The sequence below is a fragment of the Rhinoderma darwinii genome, assembly GCF_050947455.1.
Source record: "Rhinoderma darwinii isolate aRhiDar2 chromosome 12 unlocalized genomic scaffold, aRhiDar2.hap1 SUPER_12_unloc_12, whole genome shotgun sequence".
Taxonomy (NCBI): Eukaryota; Metazoa; Chordata; class Amphibia; order Anura; family Rhinodermatidae; genus Rhinoderma; species Rhinoderma darwinii.
The window spans coordinates 211,488-226,552 of NW_027461865.1; the positions used below are offsets into that span (position 1 = coordinate 211,488).

A 15,065-nucleotide genomic window follows, 5' to 3' on the forward strand; every position below is an offset into this window, starting at 1 on the left:
TTTAGGGGTCCGGTCTGGTGTCTGCATTAACTTAGGGTCTGGTCTGGCGTCTGTATTTATTTATACAGACCCCAGACCAGACCCCTAAATAAATACAGACCCCAAACCAGACACCTAAATAAATGCAGACCCCAGACCAGACCCCTAAATCAATGGAGACCACAGACCAGTCCCCTAAATAAATACAGACCCCAGACCGGACCCCTAAATAAATACAGACCCCAGACCGGACACCTAAATACAGACCCAAGACTAGACCCCTAAATAAATACAGACCCCAGACCAGACCGCTAAATAAATGCAGACCCCCAGACCAGACCCCTAAATGAATACAGACTCCCAGACCAGACCCCTAAAAAATACAGACCCCAGACTAGACGCCTAAATAAATTCAGACCCCTGACCGGACCCCTAAATAAATACAGACCCCAGACTGGACCCCTAAATAAATACAGACCCCAGACTAGACCCCTAAATAAATGCAGACCCCTGACCGGACACCTAAAAAAATACAGACCCCAGACTAGACCCCTTAATAAATACAGACCCCAGACCAGACCCCCAAATTAATGCAGACCATGTACCGGACGCCTAAATAAATACAGACCCAAGACCAGACCCCTAAATAAATGCAGACCCCCAGACCAGACCCCTAAATAAATACAGACCCCAGACCAGACCCCTAAATAACTACAGACCCCAGACCAGACCCCTAAATAAATACAGACCCCAGACCAGACACCTAAATAAATGCAGACCCCAGACCAGACCCCTAAATCAATGGAGACCACAGACCAGTCCCCTAAATAAATACAGACCCCAGACCGGACCCCTAAATAAATACAGACCCCAGACCGGACACCTAAATACAGACCCAAGACTAGACCCTTAAATAAATGCAGACCCCAGACTAGACCCCTAAATAAATACAGACCCCAGACCAGACCGCTAAATAAATGCAGACCCCCAGACCAGACCCCTAAATGAATACAGACTCCCAGACCAGTCCGCTAAAAAATACAGACCCCAGACTAGACCCCTAAATAAATTTTGTTTGTGCAGGCGCACTTCTGTTCCAGAGGAGCTCCAAAGGAAAGGCAGTAGTATGTGGCTACTACTCAAGACTGTTTTCCTCTGCTGAGCGCAATTATTCCATTGGAGATCGGGAGCTACTGGCTATCAAATTGGCCCTGGAGGAGTGGAGACATCTTCTGGAGGGCGCTGCTCACCCCATCCTGATCTTCACTGACCACAAGAATCTCACTTACCTTCAGTCTGCACAAAGACTGAATCCTCGTCAAGCCAGGTGGTCACCCATTTCCAATTTCTACTCCACTAACGTCCCGCTGACAAGAACGTGAGGGCCGATGCCCTGTCCAGATCATTTGAAACGGAAGACACGGTGGAGTCCCTTCAGACGATCATAGACCCATCCTGCATTGTCACCGCCAATCCTCTGCAGCTTAGAAATATCCCTCCAGGGAGAACTTTTGTTCGGTTGGCAGACAGAAAAAGAATTCTCCGCTGGGGACACAGTTCTAAACTAGCTGGGCACGCCGGTGTCCGTAAGACCCAAGACCTGATCGCTCGTCCCTTCTGGTGGCCCACGCTACCTAAGGATGTTCTGGACTTTGTCTCTGCTTGCACGGTGTGTGCCTCTAACAAAGTGGCTCACAGCAAGCCTGCCGGCCTGCTTCAACCCCTGCCTGTACCCAGTGCCCCCTGGCAGCACATCGCTATGGACTTTGTCACGGACCTTCCTCTCTCAGCAGGATGCAACACCATCTGGGTGGTGGTGGACCGGTTCTCTAAGATGGCACATTTTATCCCGCTGACCGGCCTACCCTCTGCTCCTCGACTGGCAATTTCCTTCATTCAGCACATCTTCCGCTTGCATGGCATGCCTCTTCACATTGTGTCCGACCGGGGGGTTCAGTTTACCTCCAAGTTCTGGAGAGCCCTCTGTAAACTCCTGGATGTGAGTTTGGACTTTTCCTCTGCCTATCACCCCCAGTCCAATGGGCAAGTTGAGAGGATCAACCAGATCATGGAAAATTATCTCCGCAACTTCATCTCTTCACAGCACGATAACTGGGTACAACTTCTTCCATGGGATGAGTTTTCATATAATAACCACACAAGTGAGTCCACCACTTCCACTCCGTTTCACATCGTGTACAGTCAACATCCCAGAGTTCCTCTTCCAGTGTCGACTTCATCTCAGGTACCCGCTGCTGACTCTGCATATGGGGACTTCCTGCAAATCTGGCAACAGACCCGGTCCTCTATTTTGCTGGCGGTAGACCGCATGAAGCGTAAGGCAGATACCAAAAGAAGAGAGCCGCCTCAGTATCTTCCAGGGACTAAAGTCTGGCTGTCCTCTCGAAACATTCACTTGAGGGTGCCTTCATACAAGTTTGCTCCCAGGTTCCTTGGTCCCTTCGAGATCCTGCAACAAATTAACCCTGTTTCCTATAAGCTGCAGCTGCCCCCTACCCTCAGAATCCCTAACTCCTTCCATGTGTCCCTCCTGAAACCTGTGGTCCTGAACCGCTACAGCAAGACCTCTAGTTCCACAGTTGCTTCCAGCGGCCCTTCTGATGTATTCGAGGTAAAGGAGATCCTGGACCGCAAGAGGGTAGGAGGAAGGACTTTCTATCTGGTGGACTGGAGAGGGTTTGGTCCTGAGGAGAGGTCCTGGGAGCCAGAAGAGAACCTCAGCGCCCCTACTCTTATTAAAAAGTTCCTCTCTCACTCTGGCACCAAGAAGAGGGGGCGTAAGAGGGGTGGATACTGTAGCGCCCATGGCCGCGGGCCGTCGAGTTCACTCACCTCCCGATGCCCGCAGCCATGGATCTGTGAGCGCTGGCCTCCGTCTCCCTCCTAGGAGAGGCCAGCGCTCGCTTCCGCTCCGTCCGGCTGGGTCCCGTAAGGGCCAGCGCGCGCACATGAAAACAATGATCATTAACCCACATGACTTCCTGCTCTATAAGAATGCCCCAGCCCTTCTGATCCTTGCCTGAGCGTTGTTAGTCTTTCCCAGTCTGTCTTGCAAATGGTCCCTTAGTGTCTCCCGTTCCCGCTGTTACCCATGCCCTATTACCGTTCCTGTATTCCGCATTGTTCCTGTGCCTACCCGTGTTCAAGTGTCATCTGCCACGTCAAGTGCCATCTGCCACGTCAAGTGCCATCTGCCACATCAAGTGCCATCTGCCACATCAAGTGTCTTCTGCCACGTCAAGTGCCATCTGCTCATCGGATACTGCCCGCCACGTCTGGCGCCACTTTCCGCACCTGCCTCCATCCGTGCTGAAGCCACAGCCACCGCCCGGACTATTTCAGGTAGCTAAGCATTACTGTCTGCCATCTTACTTTCACATAGACTGTGACCTGGTCAGCTGCCTCCCCGCTACGGTGGAGCGGCCTAGTGCGTCCACAAACCCAGTGTCCGTGACAGCTGGCCTCCATATTCTTAATTCAATCGATCATCTGATAGATGTGCTGGAAAAACAAATCCAATCCATGGAGACCCCTACTCACAACTTACAGGACTTAACCCCTTAATGACGAAGCCTAGGTTGGGCCTTAAGGCTCAGAGCCCATTTGTCTAATCTGACATTTTCTAAGGGGAGACATTTCCTCAAGCTGTTGCAGGAAAATTTTATAGGCCAGTTTGTGGAAGACCCTACTAGAGGTGAAGCTCTGTTGGATCTGGTCATTTCTAATAATGCAGAGCTTGTTGGGAACGTCAATGTTCGTGAAAACCTCGGTAACAGTGATCACAATATAGTTACATTTTACCTATACTGTAAAAAACAAACACAGGCTGGGAGGGCAAAAACATTTAATTTTAAGAAAGCCAATTTCCCCAGGATGAAGGCGGCAATTCAGGATATAGACTGGGAAGAACTAATGTCAAATAATGGGACAAATGATAAATGGGAGATTTTCAAATCTACTTTGGGTTATTATAGTGCAAAATTTATTCCTATAGGTAACAAGTATAAACGACTAAAATTAAATCCCACATGGCTTACACCTTCTGTGAAAGGGGCAATACACGACAAAAAAAGGGCATTTAAAAAATACAAATCTGAGGGTACGTCTGAAGCCTTTGTAAAATATAAAGAGCTTAATAAAATCTGTAAAAATGTAATAAAATTAGCAAAAATACAAAATGAAAGGCAGGTGGCCAAGGATAGTAGAACAAATCCCAAAAAATTCTTCAAGTATATAAATGCTAAAAAGCCAAAATCTGAACATGTAGGACCCCTAGATAGTGGTAATGGGGAGTTGGTCATAGAAGATCAAGAGAAGGCAGAGTTACTGAATGGGTTCTTTTGCTCTGTATATACAACAGAAGAAAGAGCAGCTGATGTAGCCGGTGCCAGTGCTGTTAATATATCAGTTGATATATTGAATTGGATGAATGTAGATATTGTCCAAGCTAAATTAAATAAAATAAATGTGCACAAGGCCCCGGACCAGATGGGATACACGCTAGAATTCTTAAAGAGCTTAGTTCAGTTATTTCTGTCCCCCTTTTCATAATATTCAGAGAATCTCTAGTGACTGGAATAGTGCCAAGGGACTGGCGCAGGGCAAATGTGGTGCCTATTTTCAAAAAGGGCTCTAGGTCTTCCCCGGGTAATTATAGACCAGTAAGCTTAACATCCATCGTGGGGAAAATGTTTGAGGGGCTATTGAGGGACTATATACAGGATTATGTGACAATAAATAGTATTATAAGTGACAGCCAGCACGGTTTTACTAAGGACAGAAGTTGTCAAACTAACCTAATCTGTTTTTATGAAGAGGTGAGCAGAAGTCTAGACAGAGGGGCCGCTGTGGATATAGTGTTTATATGAAGAGGTGAGCAGAAGCCTAGACAGAGGGGCCGCTGTGGATATAGTGATTATATGAAGAGGTGAGCAGAAGTCTAGACAGAGGGGCTGCTGTGGATTTAGTGTTTTTGGACTTTGCAAAGGCATTTGACACTGTCCCCCATAGACGCCTAATGGGTAAATTAAGGACTATAGGTTTAGAAAATATAGTTTGTAATTGGATTGAGAATTGGCTCAAGGACCGTATCCAGAGAGTTGTGGTCAATGATTCCTACTCTGAATGGTCCCCGGTAATAAGTGGTGTACCCCAGGGTTCAGTGCTGGGACCACTATTATTCAACTTATTTATTAATGATATAGAGGATGGGATTAATAGCACTATTTCTATTTTTGCAGATGACACCAAGCTATATAATATAGTTCAGTCTATGGAAGATGTTCATGAATTGCAGGCAGATTTAAACAAACTAAGTGTTTGGGCGTCCACTTGGCAGATGAAGTTTAATGTAGATAAATGTAAAGTTATGCATCTGGGTACGAACAACCTGCATGCATCATATGTCCTAGGGGGAGCTACACTGGGGGAGTCACTTGTTGAGAAGGATCTGGGTGTACTTGTAAATCATAAACTCAATAACAGCATGCAGTGTCAATCAGCTGCTTCAAAGGCCAGCAGGATATTGTCGTGTATTAAAAGAGACATGGACTCGCGGGACAGGGATGTAATATTACCACTTTACAAAGCATTAGTGAGGCCTCATCTAGAATATGCAGTTCAGTTCTGGGCTCCAGTTCATAGAAAGGATGCCCTGGAGTTGGAAAAAATACAAAGAAGAGCAACAAAGCTAATTAGGGGCATGGAGAATTTAAGTTATGAGGAAAGATTAAAAGAATTAAACCTATTTAGCCTTGAAAAAAGACGACTAAGGGGGGACATGATTAATTTATATAAATATATTAATGGCACATACAAAAAATATGGTGAAATTCTGTTCCATGTAAAACCCCCTCAAAAAACAAGGGGACACTCCCTCCGTCTGGAGAATCTATGGAATAGCCTACCGCAGGAGCTGGTCACTGCAGGGACAGTAGATGGCTTTAAAAAAGGGTTAGATAATTTCCTAGAACAAAAAAGTATTAGCTCCTATGTGTAGAAATTTTTCCTTCCCTTTTCCCGTCCCTTGGTTGAACTTGATGGACATGTGTCTTTTTTCAGCCGTACTAACTATGTAACTATGTAACTATGACATGTGCCACTTTATGTGGTAATAATAACTTTGGAATGCCTTTATTTATCCAAGTGATTCTGAGACTGTTTTCTGGTGACACATTGAACTTTATGTTAGTGGTAAAATTTGGTTGATACATTCAGTGAAAAACAGAAAAAATTACAGAAAATGTGGTGTAAGGCAGATGGTTATAACACACAAAATAGTTATTAGTTAACAATTTGTTTTTTTAAATAAAGGACTTAATATTGAAAAAAGTTTTTTTATACAAGTGTTTTTTTTTTGTCTCACTAGGTGACTTGAAGTCAGGAATCCCTGATCGCTATTCTAATACACTGCACTACATGCGTAGTGCAGTGTAAAAGTGTTGTCAGTTACTCACTGACAGCAAACCTAAGGCAGGACAAACTAGGCTTCCGTAGATGACAAACCCGGAGGCCATTGTTAGGCCTCCTGTTGCCATAACATGATGGAATAGAACGTCAAGGAGCAGGAAGGGGTTAAAGGATCTGCTAACGTCTTGGTGCCAGATACCACAGGACACTTTTAAAGATCTTCTGAAATCCATGTCCCAACGGGTCAGAGCTATTATGGCAGCACGAGGAGGACTACACAAGGCAGGTGGTTTTAATGTTATGTCTGGATGGTGTATATGTTAGTAATTAATTTCTATTCATTTGTACATTGATGGAAATTAGGGTATGTTCACGCGCAAACTCAAAAATATCTGAAAATACAGAGCTGTTTTCAAGGTTTTCAGCGTTTTTTACGGCCGTTTTTGGAGCTGTTTTCAATATTGTCTAGGAAAAACGGCTCCAAAAGCGGCCCATAAGTGACTTGCACTTCTTTTGTGAACATACCCTAAAAAAAGAGTATTTTTTCTGTGATTTTTATTTTTACAATATATATCAATCACCCTAAATATTGTAATCTTGGGGCCTACATTGCTCCTATGTAAACATGGGAACGCCACCATTCTCACCAGTTTTAAGGCGTAATGTAAGTCTTAGGCCAAAATGTAGTAGTAGTCGAAACGCCAATCCAACCGAGATGGAATATGAAATATCCAAAATAGAAGGGAGTCCCAGGCATAAAATAAGATAAGATAACTTTATTAATCCCCGAAGGGAAATTCCAGTATCACATAAATGGATTCTGGGAAACGGCATCAGGGATCTTTTATTATTAGGTCTCTGTGCAGATTGAGATTCTGGCGTCCAAGGTGAAGATGATGAAGAAGACTAGGTGGTACTGTAGACAAAACAAAAAATAATCAGACCAGACGATAATCACTCAGCAATATACTGGTGCCGAAGCTCCAGCCATGATTTCACAAAAATACTATAGATGTCAGTGATCATACCTGTACTGCTGGTGTTTCTTCTGCACCACAGCTGTTGGTACTTATCTCCTCCTCTTTCTTTGAAAGGCATGGACGCGGCACAAGGGACAGCGTGGATTTGTCGGGATCCAATGTGCAATACAAGGCAGATGGAATATGTGAGAACATGGCAGAACGGTGACTTGCTCTCCAATCTCATAGTCCTCTAGGCATATAGTGCAGGACTGGATGTCTTCGTTTTCAGTAAAGGTTCGAGATGGGAGTCTATCAATCTGCCTGCCTCTCCTGCCTCGCCGACGTTGTCTTCTCTGCACAGGTCTGCTGTCTGTGGTCTCTGTTGTCGACTGTTGGTTGGGAAGCAGCTGACTGGTGCTTGGTGTTGGCTCCACCAGCCTGTTAGATGTTTGCTGAGGAGATCTGCTTCCTTCTCTGGACGGCTGCAGGTTTGGTAGCGGCTCACTGGTGCTGGGCTCTTGTGTTGGTTCCTCCAGCCTTTCGGATCTCTCCTGAGTAGTTGATGGAGTAGACCCAGGCCGGGATTCAACAGGAATTCTGAGCTCGGTCTCACTATTAATACGACGGCCAATTGTCGTTTCAGACTGTTCTATTGGCTCAGGTCGTAAAGGGGACCGGCTTCTGTCCGCTCCGTCTTGCTGCAACCTACGGCGCGGTGGAACTTGACCACGTCTTCGTCTCCTGTCGGGGACATTGTCATGGTCTTCATCCTGTTCCACACTCTGACGCCTTCTATGTCCAGATCTTAATCTTCCATCAGCAATGCCTAGATGTGAAACAATGTGTATAACATATATTAATTATGTACAGAAAAAATGGGAAAAAAGATCAATACCAGACATTTCCTATGGACTCGCGTGGCCTTCTTTCTAGAGGAAAGCTCCCATGTCTTTCTAATCTTGGACAACCGTTTTAATACTATGAATATATACACAGTCGAGTCACATTATTATAACTACTACTAATATCCAGAGTAACCGGCGTGTGCAGCACGGACAGCAGTAGACGGGCTGGGAGTGACTCAATAAGGTGCTGGTAAGTGGTCTCATATGTGGAGCCTCGCTGACTCCATACATCCCACATTTACTGGAGGGTGCGTGGGGGAGGATCCATAAAGCGAACAACACGATTGACGTGGTCCCACAGATGCTCAATTGGGTTCAAGTCTGGAGAAATAGGGGGCCAGGGAAGTACTTGGAAGTCTTGCTCGTGCTCTTCCAACCACTGTCGGGCATTTATAGTCGTGTGACATGTCGCATTGTCTTGCTTTAAGATTCCATTTGCTCCAGGGAAGACAATCAGCATGTATGGTGGATGTGATCTGTAACGATGGATTCATATCTAAATCGGTTCAGAGCCTTCCATATGGATGAGTGGCCCAGAGAATGCCATGGAAAAATACCCCAGGCGCTGACGTCGCCGCCAGCTTTTTCCAGCAATGGTTGTAAAGTCCATCCTTTCGATGAAGCAGAAAACTTGATTTATCGGAGAAGACAACCCTTTGCCAATCATCGGTGCTCTGAGACCAATACTGCCGTGCAAATTGAAGCCATTTTCTCTGATGCACCTTTGTTACATAGGAGCAGTGACCATCCGTCGGGTTCGGAGCCCCATACGCAGTCGGGTTCGCTGAACTGTTGTATTAGACATACGTCTGGTAGCCAACGTTCACCTCTCAAATACATGGCACGTGGTGCTCTGCAGTTTCCATGTCCGTTATTCCCAATGATGCCATTTGTCCACTCACGATACACTGTCACCACAGCAGCACGCGAACAGTTCACAAACTGCGCTGTTTGAGAAATACCGCCGCCCTTGGTCCGAAAGCCAATAATCATCCCTTTTTGCAACTGAAAAACGGTGCATTTTTTGCGGACGCAAAACGGACACGTTTGTGTGAAACTAGCCTAAATGTATCTGATATAACAAGTTCCACTTACCTTGATTTATCCGGGAACTTTCGTCTATTGCAAGCTGCAAGAGTTCTCGGTAACTCATTGTTCCTTGTTGCAGGCGGCTTGATGTTTAAATTCAGGAACAATGGAAAAACGGGATTCCTCAAATAAGAGGGAATCTACCACGATGTTCAGAAGTTGCACTGGTGTTTAAGTGCCCTGAACAGATGATGTAGTAGTCGCTTTGTAGCACAAATTTGCTCTTTGAAAAACCAAGTGAAGTTTCAGCATCAGCATCAACTCGAGATATGGCACTGATGTGACCGCGCTTGGGGTCCTTAGAACTTCACGCCATTGTGATGTCACTGCTATAGATGCCACACCCTCCATTGTTCTGATGACATCACTGCCTGCAGTGATGTCATAATGCTTACGGTATGTCATAAACGGTCCCCTGCTCTGCATTATACCAATCACTGCAGCAAAGCCTCCAAATAAAAAAATAAATATATATTACATTTTTTTATATTTACATATTGCAGCTGAAAATCTCTAATATTTGTTTAGTAAATGTTTCTCTATAATTGTTTAGTAAATGTTGTAGCACACAATTCATCTAAGTAAAAGTCTTAGTAAGTCTTAGAGACTTAGTCTTAGTAAGTCTTAGTCTCAGTGTAATTTGTACTTCCAGATAGTGCAGCTTAATTTCGCTGATTGTGACCCCAGTGATCAGATTTAATCTGTGATGGAACTTGAGAAGTGTTGAATTCCCCTGCAGCGCCACCACAGGAGAAACTAAGCATTACACAGTGAAATCAATAAGAGACTTGTCCTTTCTTAACTTAGAATTCCCCAATAGGGTATTTACAATGGGTTTCTTATACCAGACAACCTCTTTAGGTTATAAAGGATTCTTATTTACTCCAGAACCATCTAGTTTTAGAAAAATAAAGTTACATTTCCACCTCTCCATTGTGGTAATCTGTTACTAAGACTTTTACTTAGATGAATTGTGTGCTACAACATTTACTAAACAATTATAGAGAAACATTTACTAAACAAATATTAGAGATTTTCAGCTGCAATATGTAAATATAAAAAAATTTAATATATATTTATGTTTTTTATTTGGAGGCTTTGCTGCAGTGATTGGTATAATGCAGAGCAGGGGACCGTTTATGACATACCGTAAGCATTATGACATCACTGCAGGCAGTGATGTCATCAGAACAATGGAGGGTGTGGCATCTATAGCAGTGACATCACAATGGCGTGAAGTTCTAAGGACCCCAAGCGCGGTCACATCAGTGCCATATCTCGAGTTGATGCTGATGCTGAAACTTCACTTGGTTTTTCAAAGAGCGAATTTGTGCTACAAAGCGACTACTACATCATCTGTTCAGGGCACTTAAACACCAGTGCAACTTCTGAACATCGTGGTAGATTCCCTCTTATTTGAGGAATCCCGTTTTTCCATTGTTCCTGAATTTAAACATCAAGCCGCCTGCTACAAGGAACAATGAGTTACCGAGAACTCTTGCAGCTTGCAATAGACGAAAGTTCCCGGATAAATCAAGGTAAGTGGAACTAGTTATATCAGATACATTTAGACTAGTTTCACACAAACGTGTCCGTTTTGCGTCCGCAAAAAATGCACCGTTTTTCAGTTGCAAAAAGGGATGATTATTGGCTTTCGGACCAAGGGCGGCGGTATTTCTCAAACAGCGCAGTTTGTGAACTGTTCGCGTGCTGCTGTGGTGACAGTGTATCGTGAGTGGACAAATGGCATCATTGGGAATAACGGACATGGAAACTGCAGAGCACCACGTGCCATGTATTTGAGAGGTGAACGTTGGCTACCAGACGTGTGTCTAATACAACAGTTCAGCGAACCCGACTGCGTATGGGGCTCCGAACCCGACGGATGGTCACTGCTCCTATGTAACAAAGGTGCATCAGAAAAAATGGCTTCAATTTGCACGGCAGTATTGGTCTCAGAGCACCGATGATTGGCAAAGGGTTGTCTTCTCCGATAAATCACGTTTTTTGCTTCATCGAAAGGATGGACTTTACAACCATTGCTGGAAAAAGCTGGCGGCGACGTCAGCGCCTGGGGTATTTTTCCATGGCATTCTTCTGGGCCACTCATCCATATGGAAGGCTCTGAACCGATTTAGATATGAATCCATCGTTACAGATCACATCCACCATACATGCTGATTGTCTTCCCTGGAGCAAATGGAATCTTAAAGCAAGACAATGCGACATGTCACACGACTATAAATGCCCGACAGTGGTTGGAAGAGCACGACCAAGACTTCCAAGTACTTCCCTGGCCCCCTATTTCTCCAGACTTGAACCCAATTGAGCATCTGTGGGACCACGTCAATCGTGTTGTTCGCTTTATGGATCCTCCCCCACGCACCCTCCAGTAAATGTGGGATGTATGGAGTCAGCGAGGCTCCACATATGAGACCACTGACCAGCACCTTATTGAGTCACTCCCAGCCCGTCTACTGCTGTCCGTGCTGCACACGCCGGTTACTCTGGATATTAGTAGTAGCTATAATAATGTGACTCGACTGTGTATATATTCATAGTATCAAAACGGTTGTCCAAGATAAGAAAAACATGGGAGCTTTCCTCTAGAAAGAAGGCCACGCGAGTCCATAGGAAATGTCTGGTATTGATCTTTTTTCCCATTTTTTCTGTACATAATTAATATATGTTATACACATTGTTTCACATCTAGGCATTGCTGATGGAAGATTAAGATCTGGACATAGAAGGCGTCAGAGTGTGGAGCAGGATGAAGACCATGACAATGTCCCTGACAGGAGACGAAGACGTGGTCAAGTTCCACCGCGCCGTAGGTTGCAGCAAGACGGAGCGGACAGAAGCCGGTCCCCATTACGATCTGAGCCAATAGAACAGTCTGAAACGACAAGTGGCCGTCGTATTAATAGTGCGACCGAGCTCAGAATTTCTGGAGAATCCCAGCCTGCGTCTACTCCATCAACTACTCAGGAGAGATCCGAAAGGCTGGAGGAACCAACACAAGACCCCAGCACCAGTGAGCCGCTACCAAACCTGCAGCCATCCAGAGAAGGAAGCAGATCTCCTCAGCAAACATCTAACAGGCTGGTGGAGCCAACACCAAGCACCAGTCAGCTGCTTCCCAACCAACAGTCGACAACAGAGACCACAGACAGCAGACCTGTGCAGAGAAGACAACGTCGGCGAGGCAGGAGAGGCAGGCAGATTGATAGACTCCCATCTCGAACTTTTACTGAAAACGAAGACATCCAGTCCTGCACTATATGCCTAGAGGACTATGAGATTGGAGAGCAAGTCACCGTTCTGCCATGTTCTCACATATTCCATCTGCCTTGTATTGCACATTGGATCCCGACAAATCCACGCTGTCCCTTGTGCCGCGTCCATGCCTTTCAAAGAAAGAGCAGGAGATAAGTACCAACAGCTGTGGTACAGAAGAAACACCAGCAGTACAGATATGATCACTGACATCTATAGTATTTTTGTGAAATCATGGCTGGAGCTTCGGCACCAGTATATTGCTGAGTGATTATCGTCTGGTCTGATTATTTTTTGTTTTGTCTACAGTACCACCTAGTCTTCTTCATCATCTTCACCTTGGACGCCAGAATCTCAATCTGCACAGAGACCTAATAATAAAAGATCCCTGATGCCGTTTCCCAGAATCCATTTATGTGATACTGGAATTTCCCTTCGGGGATTAATAAAGTTATCTTATCTTATTTTATGCCTGGGACTCCCTTCTATCTTGGATATTTCATATTCCATCTCGGTTGGATTGGCGTTTCGACTACTACTACATTTTGGCCTAAGACTTACATTACGCCTTAAAACTGGTGAGAATGGTGGTGTTCCCATGTTTACATAGGAGCAATGTAGGCCCCAAGATTACAATATTTAGGGTGATTGATATATATTGTAAAAATAAAAAGCACAGAAAAATTACTCTTTTTTTAGGGTATGTTCACAAAAGAAGTGCAAGTCACTTCTTGGGCCGCTTTTGGAGCCGTTTTTCCTAGACAATATTGAAAACAGCTCCAAAAACGGCCGTAAAAAAACGCTGAATACCTTGAAAACAGCTCTGTATTTTCAGATATTTTTGAGTTTGCGTGTGAACATACCCTAATTTCCATCAATGTACAAATTAATAGAAATTAATTACTAACATATACACCATCCAGACATAACATTAAAACCACCTGCCTTGTGTAGTCCTCCTCGTGCTGCCATAATAGCTCTGACCCGTTGGGACATGGATTTCAGAAGATCTTTAAAAGTGTTCTGTGGTATCTGGCACCAAGACGTTAGCAGATCCTTTAACCCCTTCCTGCTCCTTGACGTTCTATTCCATCATGTTATGGCAACAGGAGGCCTAACAATGGCCTCCGGGTTTGTCATCTACGGAAGTCTAGTTTGTCCTGCCTTAGGTTTGCTGTCAGTGTATTAGAATAGCGATCAGGGATTCCTGACTTCAAGTCACCTAGTGAGACAAAAAAAAAACAGTTGTAAAAAAAACAACTTTTTTCAATATTAAGTCCTTTATTTAAAAAAACAAATTGTTAATTAATAACTATTTAGTGTGGTATAACCATCTGCCTTACACCACATTTTCTGTAATTTTTTGTTTTTCACTGAATGTATCAACCAAATTTTACCACTAACATAAAGTTCAATGTGTCACCAGAAAACAGTCTCAGAATCACTTGGATAAATAAAGGCATTCCAAAGTTATTACCACATAAAGTGACACATGTCATAGTTACATAGTTACATAGTTAGTACGGCTGAAAAAGACACATGTCCATCAAGTTCAACCAAGGGACGGGAAAAGGGAAGGAAAAAATTTCTACACGTAGGAGCTAATACTTTTTTGTTCTAGGAAATTATCTAACCCTTTTTTAAAGCCATCTACTGTCCCTGCAGTGACCAGCTCCTGCGGTAGGCTATTCCATAGATTCACAGCTCTCACAGTAAAGAAGGCTTGTCGCCTCTGCAGGTTGAACCTTTTTTTCTCCAGACGGAGGGAGTGCCCCCTTGTTTTTTGAGGGGGTTTTACATGGAACAGAATTTCACCATATTTTTTGTATGTGCCATTAATATATTTATATAAATTAATCATGTCCCCCCTTAGTCGTCTTTTTTCAAGGCTAAATAGGTTTAATTCTTTTAATCTTTCCTCATAACTTAAATTCTCCATGCCCCTAATTAGCTTCGTTGCTCTTCTTTGTATTTTTTCCAACTCCAGGGCATCCTTTCTATGAACTGGAGCCCAGAACTGAACTGCATATTCTAGATGAGGCCTCACTAATGCTTTGTAAAGTGGCAATATTACATCCCTGTCCCGTGAGTCCATGCCTCTTTTAATACACGACAATATCCTGCTGGCCTTTGAAGCAGCTGATTGACACTGCATGCTGTTATTTAGTTTATGATTTACAAGTACACCCAGATCCTTCTCATCAAGTGACTCCCCCAGTGTAGCTCCCCCTAGGACATATGATGCTTGCAGGTTGTTCGTACCCAGATGCATAACTTTACATTTATCTACATTAAACTTCATCTGCCAAGTGGATGCCCAAACACTTAGTTTGTTTAAATCTGCCTGCAATTCATGAACATCTTCCATATACTGAACTATATTACATAGCTTGGTGTCATCTGCAAACATAGAAATAGTGCTATT

At 44.1% G+C, this 15,065-nt stretch overlaps 3 protein-coding genes across 4 annotated transcripts in view; 2 read left to right on the forward strand and 1 right to left on the reverse strand.

The window, feature by feature from the left end:
* The window catches only part of LOC142698116 (protein kinase C delta type-like), a 354,404-nt gene that overhangs the window by 158,796 nt on the left and 180,543 nt on the right, over positions 1-15,065 (forward strand). The gene's annotated exons all lie outside the window — the stretch shown is intronic.
* Positions 7,235-9,678, reverse strand: LOC142698119 (uncharacterized). The gene is made up of 3 exons (XM_075847800.1): positions 9,371-9,678; positions 7,437-8,196; positions 7,235-7,324 (listed from the first exon to the last, which is right to left on the reverse strand). The coding sequence occupies exons 1-2, from the start codon at positions 9,426-9,428 to the stop codon at positions 7,478-7,480; spliced, it is 777 nt and encodes a 258-aa protein (XP_075703915.1). The 5' UTR covers positions 9,429-9,678; the 3' UTR covers positions 7,235-7,324; positions 7,437-7,477.
* LOC142698120 (uncharacterized) lies at positions 10,649-13,038 on the forward strand. Its single transcript, XM_075847801.1, has 2 exons — positions 10,649-10,902; positions 12,078-13,038. Exons 1-2 carry the CDS (start codon positions 10,845-10,847, stop codon positions 12,794-12,796), a joined length of 777 nt encoding a protein of 258 aa, XP_075703916.1. The 5' UTR covers positions 10,649-10,844; the 3' UTR covers positions 12,797-13,038.

What these genes read in the sequence shown, in the direction of transcription:
- LOC142698119 (XM_075847800.1), bottom strand. Translation starts at nt 9,428, where the DNA reads ATGAGTTACCGAGAACTCTTGCAGCTTGCAATAGACGAAAGTTCCCGG. An exon ending in AAGTTCCCGGATAAATCAAG is followed by an intron (nt 8,197 to 9,370) that starts GTAAGTGGAACT and finishes TTTCACATCTAG; the next exon opens with GCATTGCTGATGGAAGATTA.
- LOC142698120 (XM_075847801.1), top strand. Translation starts at nt 10,845, where the DNA reads ATGAGTTACCGAGAACTCTTGCAGCTTGCAATAGACGAAAGTTCCCGG. An exon ending in AAGTTCCCGGATAAATCAAG is followed by an intron (nt 10,903 to 12,077) that starts GTAAGTGGAACT and finishes TTTCACATCTAG; the next exon opens with GCATTGCTGATGGAAGATTA.